This window comes from Athene cunicularia, assembly GCF_003259725.1.
Source record: "Athene cunicularia isolate RWA chromosome 3 unlocalized genomic scaffold, athCun1 chr3_part1, whole genome shotgun sequence".
Taxonomy (NCBI): Eukaryota; Metazoa; Chordata; class Aves; order Strigiformes; family Strigidae; genus Athene; species Athene cunicularia.
The window spans coordinates 85,854,769-85,867,851 of NW_020799097.1; the positions used below are offsets into that span (position 1 = coordinate 85,854,769).

Sequence of the window (13,083 nt, forward strand, 5' to 3'; positions counted from 1 at the left end):
GACTGTAAAGACATATCTTTAAGTCCCTGCCAACCTAATCAAGATGGTATTAACAGTGATCTCACACTCCATCTGCCTGGCTAGTAATTTATGAAAAACGTACTTCACTATTACAGGAAAAATATGTTGCACTGCTTGTGGCCACAAACCTACTGCAGCAGCTCAGGAACTCTTGGATCAGAGGCCATGAGACCAGTTCTTGACATTTACCAGGTACTGCCCGTGAGATATGATTCATTCATATAGCAGTTTTGTTTGCTTGTTTGCTCCTGATGATCTCATCTTCATGCAGATAAAACAGGTGACAAAAAAACTTAACAGTCCCTTACAATTTAGAGTGTAATAATACCATACCATTCTGCTTTTCATCCTGTGAATTCTACATAGGTACTTCAGATAATTTCATGGGATTCTTTTTATGACTGAAAAAAATTTCCCTATTCTTGCACTAATCAGCAATTATTTCTGATTAAATTACTCCTTTTCCTGCCAGAAAACAGAAAAACTCATCTTGCTCACTGAAACTGTATTTATTCAATTAATATTGCATGCCTGTTCCTTTAGCTTATATATTGCCTAAGAATCAGACTATGGGCTTGCTAGTTGCAGAAAGGATTTGGGGGTTTGGTTTCGGGTTTTTTTGGGGGGTGGGGAAGTTGGGGGTGATGGTGTCATTTTGGAAAACAGTATAAAATCTTCCAGTTTCCACCAAGGCAAAGTTCAGGGGCAGCATTCTAATATCAGAATTACATGAGATGGCCTCTGGGTATCAAAACAAACACAAAAAAAACGCTGCCAGTTTCAACACACTGAAATTAATTGTTAATTATGTATTTCTTTGCTTACCAGAACTGCCATTTGGATCATCCTAGTTGCTGCAGCAACTACGACGACAGGATATGCAATGAAGAACATGGTAAAGCAGAACAAAAAACCCTATTGTAGTTCTACAAATGTTCCTTCGGCTGCACATTGGGAAAAAGGTATCTAGGAAACTACAGAATCACAGAATCGTCTAGGTTGGAAAAGACCTTGAAGATCATCCAGTCCAACCATTAACCTAACACTGACAGTTCCCAACTACACCAGATTCCTCAGCGCTACAACTCTACTCTTAAACCCCTCCAGGGATGGGGACTCCACCACCTCCCTGGGCAGCCCATTACAATGCCTAACAACCCCTTCTGGAAAGAAATGCTACCTAATATCCAGTCTAAACCTTCCCTGGTGCAACTTGAGGCCATTACCTCTTGTCCCATTGCTTATTACTTGGTTAAAGAGACTCATCCCCAGCTCTCTGCACCCTCCTTTCAGGTAGCTGTAGAGGGCGATGAGGCCTCCCCTCAGCCTCCTCTTCTCCAGACTAAACACCCCCAGTTCCCTCAGCCGCTCCTCGTACGACCTGTGCTCCAGACCCTGCACCAGCTTCGTTGACCTTCTTTGGACATGCTCGAGTCACTCAATGTTCTTTTTGTAGTGAGGGGCCCAAAAGTACTAACTGCTACAAATGAGTAGGCTAGAATATTCAGAGCAATAACTAAGGAATAATGGCCTATGATCTAGTCAACTCCTACTCATATGAACAACTTAAAGACATCACTTCTTTTTACACTGAATAGCAACAAGGTGAAATGAGCTTCTAATATTATTAGAAGGCTTGCATGCTCAATATCATTTGCAAGACTTCTGTCACAATCAAAAGATGCAAAATTTTTCCTCCTCTAATTGTGGGACAAGACATGGGCTTGGAGCACAAGATTATTTTCTTACCAAATAAACCATCCAATTACTGTGTATACAAAGTCTGAGTCAATCTCAAGAACAATTTGATCAAGAAAATTGGTAAATTCAGTCCCAGTAGAATTTGTTCCATCTTCAGCAAGGTAGATGAAGGGAACCCTTTTCCCAAGAACACATGCTTTTGTGGCTCCAAAACTCCTCTATAAAACTAAATACCGTCATTTATTGTATTGCAGTACGCTAATAAAATTCTGAAATAACTTGGGTAAATTTTCTAGTGTTCCTTTGAAAGTGCCTAGCATGATATCCACAACTCAGGGAGATTTTTTGCCCTACAGTTTTGCTCTTCAAATACTTTCACTGTTCAGAAACATTTTTCTATTAATCTCACTTTGCCAGATCAAAAAAACTACAGATTTTTCATTTAGAAACATTCTTGGAAAACAAGAAATCAAAATGTCTTCACTTTATCCAACAGATACACACTTTGTAGCTTTGCTAATATATGCAAATTGTCTGATTGCTTGAAATTACTGATTAACCAGGCTGGAGAGCTGATTACCTGATTATCCAAGAGAAAAATAATTTAGCATGATTTTTGTCATTTAACGGTCTAGATAATTTTCTAATTAATTTGAGTTTTCAAGTGAATTCAGAGATACTACTGAAAAAGAGAAAAGAGGTCAATGATCTGAATAAAGTTATGCTTTCCAGGAATTTTCTTCCTACAACAATCATTTGTCAAACATTATTGTTAATAGAGACGCTTCAGACACACACACACAAAAGAGAATACAGACTTCCAAAAATATTCAAAAAACAACCCATGGTAAAATACTGCTCTTGTAAAGGTATCTTGAAGGGCTGGACATAAAATTAGTGGTGCATTAGTCTGACACATGGCATCAAACTTGCAGTGTTACCAATAAATTCTGAACTACACATGAAGCAATATGTAGCAGATATTTTGTCAATATGCCGAGCGAATAATAAATACTGGAAATACGTACTTGCCACTGAAAAGTTGTTGAGTGGATATGGCAGATCCACATCCTGGGGCTTCTCCTTATAGCCTATGAAAGAGCCATCTGTCTTTAGCAGGAAATATCTTGGCCGCCAGTTTTTTATATATTCTCCTAAAGGAGAAAAAAAATGTTCATTAGTACTGTATAAAAAAACCTTTGAAATTAAAAAATGTAACATATTATCAGTGTCTAAAATTAATTATACCAAAAGCTTTTCAGACATTTTCAATTTACAGAGGAAACTTTAACTCCCCCCAAAAGAACAAAATCCGGAATTGCAATGGTAAGCCTGGGCTATACGATGATGCCTCTGGAATAAGAAGCTACAAGCACCGTATAGTAATATTCTGTAATTCTAAATTTTATCACACTATACTCTGAAAAATCTTACATCTTTACACCTATAAACAGTTTGAAATTTGTGGCAGGCAAAAATAAGCACTACAGCTTGACTTTTAATATCAAAATGAAATATAAACTACTACAAGGTGGAACATGTATCCTGCTGAGCCAAAGTAAAAAACATTAATTTCCTCAAAACATACACTAAGTAAATACAAGAAGATTGGGTGTAATGGAAGAACCTACACAAAATATACTTAACAAATATATCTGAAAGCAAAAGGAATAAGAGTTAATTCCACCAATAAACTTATCACCTCCACTTTCCCCCTACCCCAGTCTGAGCAGAAAAGTTTTCAAGCCATGAGGTATTCAGGACCAGAAACATACAGAACAGGCGAGCAAAGACACAATAGCCTAATTAATGCCACTTATTTGCTATTTCAGGTTGAAAAATCTCTTTAATAGCATTATCGTTTACAATGCCACACTAAAATCTCAGCAACAAATTTATTTTTAAAGTGCAATTACTCAGTTAAGTACAGGTGAGTTTAGATTTGCCCAAGTTTCCCCATCATTGATTTCTAGCAGTTCTGCAGAATAAATAACATATGTACAAGTACTTACTAAGACTTTAAATAAGTCACTGTTTCATCATTATCCAAGCGAACATTTTAAGAAAAAAGGTGTATTAACAATGCAGAATTTCCACCATGCCTACAACTTCTCACTGTTTGCAAAATGCTCAGAACTGACCAGCCCTGGGGCTGCACTGGTCCTGGGCTAAGCCCAGCCCTTCAGTGCTACTCACCACCTCAGCACCCTGTTAGCTGTAGCTAGGTAGCTTTTAGAAAGAAGTGTACATCCATCTGACACAGAGATTACTCCATTAAAGGCTAATCTAAAAATTCATTGATCACATCAGAACAATCAAACAATTGTCACTTATGTTCAACATGGGAATTGATAACCTGGCCTTGCTGAACTTGATCACAACTTGTACGCGTTTTGACGATGCTCATGGCTTAAAAATCTAACTGCAGCCATTAACATTTCTGATCTTCAACATGCATTTAAGCAGAGAAGTGGGGTAGGGAGTAGTAGATAGAGAAGAGGAAAGAGTAAGAAAAATTAACACCAGGCTATCTGTGCTGACATGTTTCCTGGCCCTCAGTAGCAAAACTCTTCCTATTTAGTCCCACTTCTAGATAGCAAGGCACCTTCTTGATTTTGTTATCTAAACATTTTTATATAAGTAGAAAGAAAATTGAAAAAGTCAAAGTGTTACTTAATTTGATCACAAAATTAATACAGCAGATACAGCACTAGTTGCATTTGTATTGACTGAGAGCTTTCAATCTCAGATCTCTGGTGCTAGTTTAGCTGGAAACATCCCTACTGGCACTGCCAGTCTGAACTGATTTCACAATGGGAAATCTCAGATAACATAAAAGCAAAAACAAAAACAAAAGAAAAAACCAAACCAGGTATGAGATATCTGTAAATTGGAGAAGAAATACAAGTGCAGTATGGGAAAACAAACGTGAAACTTTTAATACCAACACCCGTGAAAAACTATATCATCATTACACGAAAAGGTAAAGACATTTCTTGAATTCAGTTTGCTGAATACTTGAAAATGAAATAATCACAGACCTAAACAAAGGTATGACTCATATTTTAAGAACTTTAAAAATATGCTGTGTGACAAATTTGCTGAAATCTGCATGGACCCAAAAGTTGAAGCCAAAACAAAACCTTACATAACATATCATCCAATATAAGTTTTAAAAATATTTAAATCCTAGTTGTTTTCTTAAACAGACCATAAAGAGAATCTTCTGTACAATTCTAATAAATTATATCTTATTTAGTTGTAACAGTGACTGTTATGAGAGAAAGTGCCAGTTGCTAGGTTTAACTCAACATAGCGCTGAGGGATATGGTGTAGTTGGGAACTGTCAGTGTTAGGTTAATGGTTGGACTGGATGATCTTCAAGGTCTTTTCCAACCTAGATGATTCTGTGAAAATCTAGCAACATCTTAGTCTTATCTAAGTCTTATCTTAACTGGAAGGCAGGCACCTAAAAACTACTGAAGAGAAGTTCAAGGACAGCATGAAGAGAATACCAACATGCCTAAAACAGGTCAAGCCATCCAGATTTCAAAGAAAGTCCTCCTTTCTGCAAGGAATAAACAACAGGGAGATAAGCAAACTGCTCTAAGAATCACAGGTGATAAGATAAGTACACTCATTAGTCACTTCGGGAAAGAACAGAAGCCTTTGTTGACTTACATACACACTCTCCAGAACTAAACCTGTAGAAAAGGAGACCATTCTAGCAGGTGCCCTTAGAGACCTAGCACACCCTTCCCTGATCACTTACTCCCTCTGCTTCTCTTAGGACAACACTCCAGATCGCATTTGGCTTCTACTAGGTACACTCATAGTCTCTTAAATCAACAGATTTTTGACCACCTACTGAGTTATACAACTGATGTCCTGCCTGGAGAAAAACCACTAGAAGAGTGTGACTAGCGCTTCCATGCTCCTCTGAAGAGAGGTAGCAACTTTGGACAAAATCTAATCACAAGAAGATATAAATATTGAATAACATATAAGTACCAGTTTACCCATGAGTACAGCTGTACCTCTGTCTTTGACCTGCAAACTGTAGCAAGACACAGGACATGTAATTTAAAAGCAACTGCAAAACACTATGGCTTCATAAGGATCCATACAGTTCTTCTATAGACACATTTCTTTGAAGAATGTTTCTCCTAAACGGTTCTCCAACATGAATCACAGTTAGACTACTTTTTAAAGACATCTGTACAAACACAGACACAAAAAAAACCCCCTAGTTTTGTCATGCAATGACCGATATTCCAATCCCTCTTCAAGGCCTATACATGAATATTTATCATCTGCCCTTTATTTATTTTGTAATTTAATTAACAAATGGGTGAACACTTTTGAAGACTAAAGTAAACAGTAGTATCAGTGAACAGTTCACTTAGCTGCTCAAGTGGTTTAATGGCCCTCAAGATGCACTCTAGGTCCTCTCTTATAACTGGATTCCTTCTATGTAATCTGTTTAAGGTTAGAAAAACATTTTAGTCCATACTTAACAGACATGTGCTTACTGAACTGCTATGAAAGATAAATCCTCCATACAAAAAATACTAAAACACAGTAGAGTATTTGAAAAGACACTTCCACAACAGAACTACTTTAAAAATTACCAAACAAGAGTCTATTTTACAGTGTGAGCAATATTAAAATTACTTTAAAGACATTTGGAGTGTATGTTTATCAAATACATCAACACAAGCAAACAACAGGAAATTTACATCTGAAATTCATTAATTCAAGAGAAAGGAGAAGTCCAGGCAGGCCTTATAAGCAAACCACAAGATATCCTGACAATTTAATGAAATGGAGCTGTGGATCTGCCATAGAGAATTAATCAGTTTGTACCCTGCTTCCTGCTGAGTTAATGTAAGCTAAATTATCATTTTGCTTAAATTTATACCCTTCTAAGTTGAAAAACATGTTCTTTTAGGATCTGTTTATTAGATAGTAAGAAGAGGTCTCTAATTTCAACCACTGCAGCAAAGAAAGCCAAGTAATTCCTACATCATTTTAATCCTATTCAAAGTTTTTAAAGCTACTTGAGAAAAGGGGCACCAGAATATGTATATTATGGATATATAGAGACAACAAACGCATACACGCACATAGAGAATACAAATTTAGAATCAGTTTTAGGCTGCTTTTTTAATAACTACTGAGAGAATACATCCAAAAGATGAAATAAGACAGCAATACATTCTTGAAGCACATGAAAGTGCAATCTGATCTTCATGCAAAAAGCACCCGCATAACATGTAACTCTTTAATTAATGTTTTATTTAATAATATACTGGCTAACAACAGTAACAAAGAATGCTTAATGAAGGTTTGTTTAGAACATCACCCTCACGGCTGGCTCTGTATTCTCTGTACTGCAGCCTTAATGATTTTCTTTTTTGTCTTTGACAGCTAGTAACAAGAATCCTGCCTTCAGGACATTTCACAAAATATATTTATTCTAGTGAAGCAATGTTTGTAGTTTTGATGCTGCTGAGAAGCTTCACAAAAGAAGGCCTTTCTAAGAAACTGTATGAGTAGTCAAGAAATCTGTGTTAGACAAATGTATCACTCCAAGTTCATACTTTTAACTTTACCTCAGAACTCAAACTTTCTCTTCAAACATAGACTTCACATCAGAATCAATGCTTTCTATTGTTAGCCTCGCCTCCTGTAATCCTTAAACATATGGAAATTTAGCAATTCTCGAAAAATTATTCCGTAATTTTAAATTAATCTTATTACTTTAAAATATTAAAAAAAAAACCAAAAAACAAACCACTTTTGCAAAACATCTACATTTTTCAATATGTAAATGGTTTTAGAGGTGTGAAGGAAATGTCTTTAATATACAGTGCTGATAAGCAACAGAAACCTGAGTTCAAAAACTTGCTTCCTTAAAAGAAGCAACAGCTGCCACACAGACATAAGTGAGATATAAAAAAGGGAAAAAGAGAGAAAAAACCCCAATCCCTCTCCAAGCAGAGAACACTGAAAATCTGCCTTTTCTCTCTGTCATCAATTTACTAAAATGGATTTAATAGAAATAATACATAAATATTGTTCTCCTTTCTTTTTTTCTTTCTTTTTTTAAGGGACTTTTTTGTTATATCAAACTCCAGTTTCCCTACACTAACATTTAATCAACAGAGAGGGCAAAGTTGAATTTATCTAAGAGCATTAAACAAAATTATATAAAAGTAAATAAACAATCATATGCAATCTTTCTTTAAAAGAAACAACTGTAATTAATGTCAGGTTAAGTAAAATATCAGAAGTAATGCCAGTGGTTTTGAGATTGAATTTACTTACCTTGGCCCTCTGAGGGCAGTGTTACCTAACACACGATTAGAAGCATCAGCAGACTATTTGATTAAGTCAGTAGACACTAGCAAATGTAAAGCACTTCTGATAATTACTTACTTCTGATTTCATGATAACAAATTTGCAGATCCAGTTCAAAGCCACTGTAAAGTATGTTAAAAAAACCCGAAAATGTATACCTGTCCTCATGATTCAATATAGGTTCTTCTATCTAACGTAAACGTGTAATTATGCACCACGCAAAAGATTTGACAAAATCTCATTGCATACCAAAAAATTAAATAACTGTGATTTCTTTCTAATGTGCCCTAGCATTTTAAAAGCTATTTTTATTATCTATCCCCTCCCAAGTATTTGCCAGCAGTTCAAAGAAAAGCAGAATTTCGAACTAACGCTTTTTGATTCTGTCTTTTATTCTGTGAGGCAGTGATTATTTATTTATACTGTTTTCCCACCATTCCCAGTAATGCTAAATGACATTTTGAGCACATCTGTACTTACATTAGACATATTAATTTTTCCAGTCACAACTGGGAAACAGGAAATATTCCATGCCATGTGTGGGCATCGGCTTATAGCACAGATAAGCTTCCGTTAAGTTTCCTGTAAACTGGGTGGTTAAGGTGAGAAGGTTCAAGTGCCCTTCACTGTCAATAACATGGCAACGTTCCAGTGTAAATATAAAGACTGGTCAATTTATGTTCAGCTATTCACAGCTGTGTGGCCAGAAACCAATGAAAACCACACAGATGTTAAGATTTTGCAGAAGGCAGCAAACAGCCTCGGAAACAAGTTCTAGAAGTTCCTCAGCTGAGCAAGGGTAGAAGAAAGCAGGGACAACTCTCTCCTTCATGCCAGCCGAGATGCACTGAAGAGGAGGCAAATGGGAGGATCCTTCTTCCTGCAGCAGTAGTAGGTAGCGATCAGACAAGGGCTCCTACAAGTAAAACTGAGGACTTCCAAGCAGGGAGGTGCAGTCACCAGGCAGGGTGAAACCCCACCCTCTCAGCATGCACCTCCGCAGCTAAAGTGACAGGGAGGACCAATCTCCTCAAGTGAAAGTTTTTCCCTGATCTTACTGTGGGGTTTTCTTCCCCCAGGTTCCAAATGCAACCTACAAACATGTTCCAGTTAGAGGCTCACTAGGGTTCAAACCACCAGCTGCCCTGACTTTTTTCATTAAGACTACTGGAGTGAGTCACTGTCCTGTCTTGTTTAAATGCAACAGTACTTCAGCTCCAGCTGTTTATTCAACCCTTTCCTGTTGCATTATAATCTTTTCTCTAAAATATCAAAAAATCTGGAGGAAAATATTCAATAGCAGAGACATACATACCGCTATTCAAACACGAACGCAGTTTTCAAACAGGGCATCTGCAGTATCCACACAAAATTACTGATGTGTTTTGGCATCTCATGGAAATAAATGTTCACAGTACATATTCAATTTTCATATGCATAAAATTTTGTCCTTTTAAAAAATTGTACCAGAAATACTGAGCTAGCTGACATCCTGACAAATTGAGAACTGACCTTTACCATGTCCATTTTGAGCCAACAGGAAGAAAAACTTGCCAGTTTCAACATCACTCTCACTTCCCTTTCATTCTTGAAGGATAAGAATTAGAACAATAAATAAATTAAATAGAAGTTGATATGAGCACATGCTGTCTGGAATAGCAGAGTCCTGTATTGCATCAGCATCCCTGAACAACAAAGGAGATCAATATTTTCTAAATATCCCTACTATTCAGGAGTGGAAAACCAAGGTCTATAGCCTAGAAACATATAGGGACACTGCTCACATTTTCTAAATTTCTCTCTTGCATAAGGCTTTATAGGACCAAAGCCCAAAATGCTACACTATTTAGCTGCTTCTCAAAGCAGTTTTGTAGTTTTTAATAGTGTGGAGATGTATTTGTGGTAAATGAAAAAAAAACCTAGAATATTGTCTCGCATAATTATTTTTATAGCCAAAACCCTTCATGTTCTCAGTACTTTCAAATATTTATATTTTTTTATATAGGACTATCAGAATCAAGTGGTACTTTATGTAACAGAAAAAATACTACTTTCCTTTCTTGTGTTTTTATCAAGTGCTAGTAGACAAAAGGATCTTTTTCAGATTTTGAAAATATTTTAAGAGTAGGACAAGTATACAAATATTAATCTATAAATTGCACTGAGTAAGACAGTCAGCTACAGCAGCAACAATTTATGTACTTGGTACAAATATATATATTAAATCAGGTGATTAAAATGTAAATGCTTTTTACATGTAGCTAAATTGAATTAAACATCTTAATATTCTCTACTTACAACATTCTGTAAAACAGCCAACTCTAGTTTACAAAAGAAATATCAAACTTTCCATTGTTTGCAAAAGAATATGATAAGTTTGACAATAGCATTATCATTCAGCTGAGTTTCTTTGACAGATTAATGTGTTGTCAAAAATTAATGTGACTTTCCCCTCTTAAAACTGGTATACTTGCTAGCATATTTTCACAAAGCATACTGTCTCACTTTTAAAACTGGCACATTGCAGTAATTTTAAAATAGCTCCTCTGAACTTTATCCTTGTCACTAGGTATGCTCCTAGCCTCAGACTTTGCCAGGTGCCAAACAGCTAGCACCAACATCATTCAGCTACGTTTCTTCCTCAAGCAAATTGCTAAAATCAGTCTTTTTGTTTTATCATTTAGCTTGCATCATTTGCAAAGAACCAGTCCAAGATACACAGAAGCATTCCTCAAACCGCTTGCATTGAAAGAACAGCTCCATGACTGCTGTATGCATCAGGAGAACTTTGGGGCTGCAAGAAATGCTTCACAATAATCAGCAATTCATCACTAACCAGAGTAACATGTGCTTCACAACAGCAATGACAGAACACAGAAAATGGCACAATTCTGTGTAGAAGAACCTACAACCCAACTAACAGGCAAAAAGCAATCCTCCATGTGCAGTGCTGTCCACCTCTGTCTAGGCTCAGATGCAGAAGTCGGTAGTTGGGTAGGAGGCAGCCGCACCTGAATTTTCAGTTAAAATCAAGTTGACATAATCCAAAACTGACTTCTTCCACTCTGCCACGATGATGATAAAAGGGGACATCAAATGCTCCCATCAGTAGTTATTGTTATCAATGACCTACAGATCTGATGCTTATTAGACCTAAGACGGAAGATACCATAAAAAGGGGTTCCTTCACTTTTGGTGAGGACTTGGTGGGAAGGGGTGGTTAGGTTCATTCAAGATAATATTTAAGTCATGTTGTGACTGACCAAAAAAACCTGATATATATGGATAACCAGAAGACACGTCTGCAATCCACACGGTACACCTCAACCACTATTTTATTTTCCATTTTTCAGTTCAATACAGGTATCAGAATGTTGAATTTCACATAATAGTAGAGAAGAAAATTCATCATTTTAAAGTTTCCATTTTTATCTTTAAAGTAAGAGATCACCTGGATAAGAGAAGGCTTTCATTCAGCCTTTCTGGGCTAACTTAATTTCCCTCCATACTTGTATCCTTTTTCACATTTCTTTCATGTTATCCTGGAAATTCAGCAGCAGCAGAAATCACCAAACAAGAAATAAGAAGGGATTTTAGTGGAAGAAAGAAAACTGTATTCCTATAGAGCAATCCAAATTTATTTTATGTGCAACTGTCAAACAGGAAAATATATATTATGCCTGACCAGCTTCTTGCCTTTGGAGAAAGAACTGAAAATAAGATCAAGTGAAAGAGAAAATTAGTTGCTAATCTCATTCTAACCCCTAGCATTTACTTGTCTACTATATAATACTAGACGATCACCGATTGGCACTTTCTGCATAAGAAAAGCTCAGGATGCAATAGTAGGGGTATGCAACATATCAGTCTTGAGGTAGACAGACAAAGCTATGTAAGGACTTGTATAGCACCTGTCCACCAAATGTCTGAAACTGAAATAAGTGCATTATTCTTTCTACTTCCACAAGAATCAAATTTATCAAGTTTTTTTTTTTGTTTTTTTTTTTTTTAACCTACCACATGGAGAAATCAAAAGTTTTCTTCCTTACAAGAAAAGGCTCTTTTTAGGAATAAACAACAGAGGGAGGGAAGATATTAAACTCCTGAACTAATTAACAGAAGTAAAGGAGGCGGTAGGGGACAATGATAATTAATATGTACCCTCCTCCTAACCAAATCTCCACATACATTCATTCTGTATATGCACACACAACAGCAGCATCATAAACCGTCTCAAGTTCTTGCCATTATTCAGTTCGACATCTGCACATGTTTATGCGTCTCTCCAAACAACCTCTTGAACACCCTGCTGGAGCTGTCATTTTTTTCTTCTCCCTATCTGGCAGATGGCAAGTCAACAATCGGCATCAACAGCAGCCGAATATCTCCCCCCTCCATCCGACCCCCCTAAACAGACACAATAATAACTTCTTTGTGCTTCCCCACAATGCAGCTGCTTAAACCATTTCGCTACAAGGCTGCTTTGCCTTAATAAAAAAAAAAAAAAAAAAAAAAAAAAAAAAAGTCTAAAAAGCAGCATAATGTTAAGCAAGCTAAAGCCACAGCACAGCTGCAAACGGGCAGACACATTGACAGCTCCTCCCTTAACAAAGCCCTGTGAATTGAAGGGGGTTCATCTGAGGCTCACACAGTAATTAGTATAAAAAAGTCCGACAGCCTCTATTATGCTAGGAAAAAAAAACTGGACAGAACTGGGCTGCTGTTTTGCGTCAAGAGTTCTGCTGCAGAGTAGATAAATCATGTTGGGTTTTTTTCCTCTCTTTTTAAAGACAGTAATAAGGAGGATGAGAGAAGCTAATTTGAAAACTTGGACACAGTAATTGTACCATATGGTGAGCATTTATCCCTTCTGAAATACACGCTAACAGTCACTTACATGCACAGTGCTTTGTTTTACAGTTGTTATTCTCTCTACCATATTCATAAAATGGATCTGAATATCCGATACTCCAGAGAAGTTGTGTGTAATTAGCAGCA

The 13,083-nt window shown here is 36.6% G+C and overlaps 1 protein-coding gene across 2 annotated transcripts in view; it reads right to left on the bottom strand.

Annotated features, from left to right (window-relative positions):
• AKT3 (AKT serine/threonine kinase 3) overlaps window positions 1-13,083 on the bottom strand; it is a 144,140-nt gene that overhangs the window by 70,827 nt on the left and 60,230 nt on the right. For both annotated transcript variants that reach the window (XM_026844478.1, XM_026844479.1), the window contains one exon: window positions 2,751-2,876. In XM_026844478.1, coding sequence (XP_026700279.1) covers window positions 2,751-2,876 — 126 coding nt within the window. The remainder of the gene's footprint in view (window positions 1-2,750; window positions 2,877-13,083) is intronic.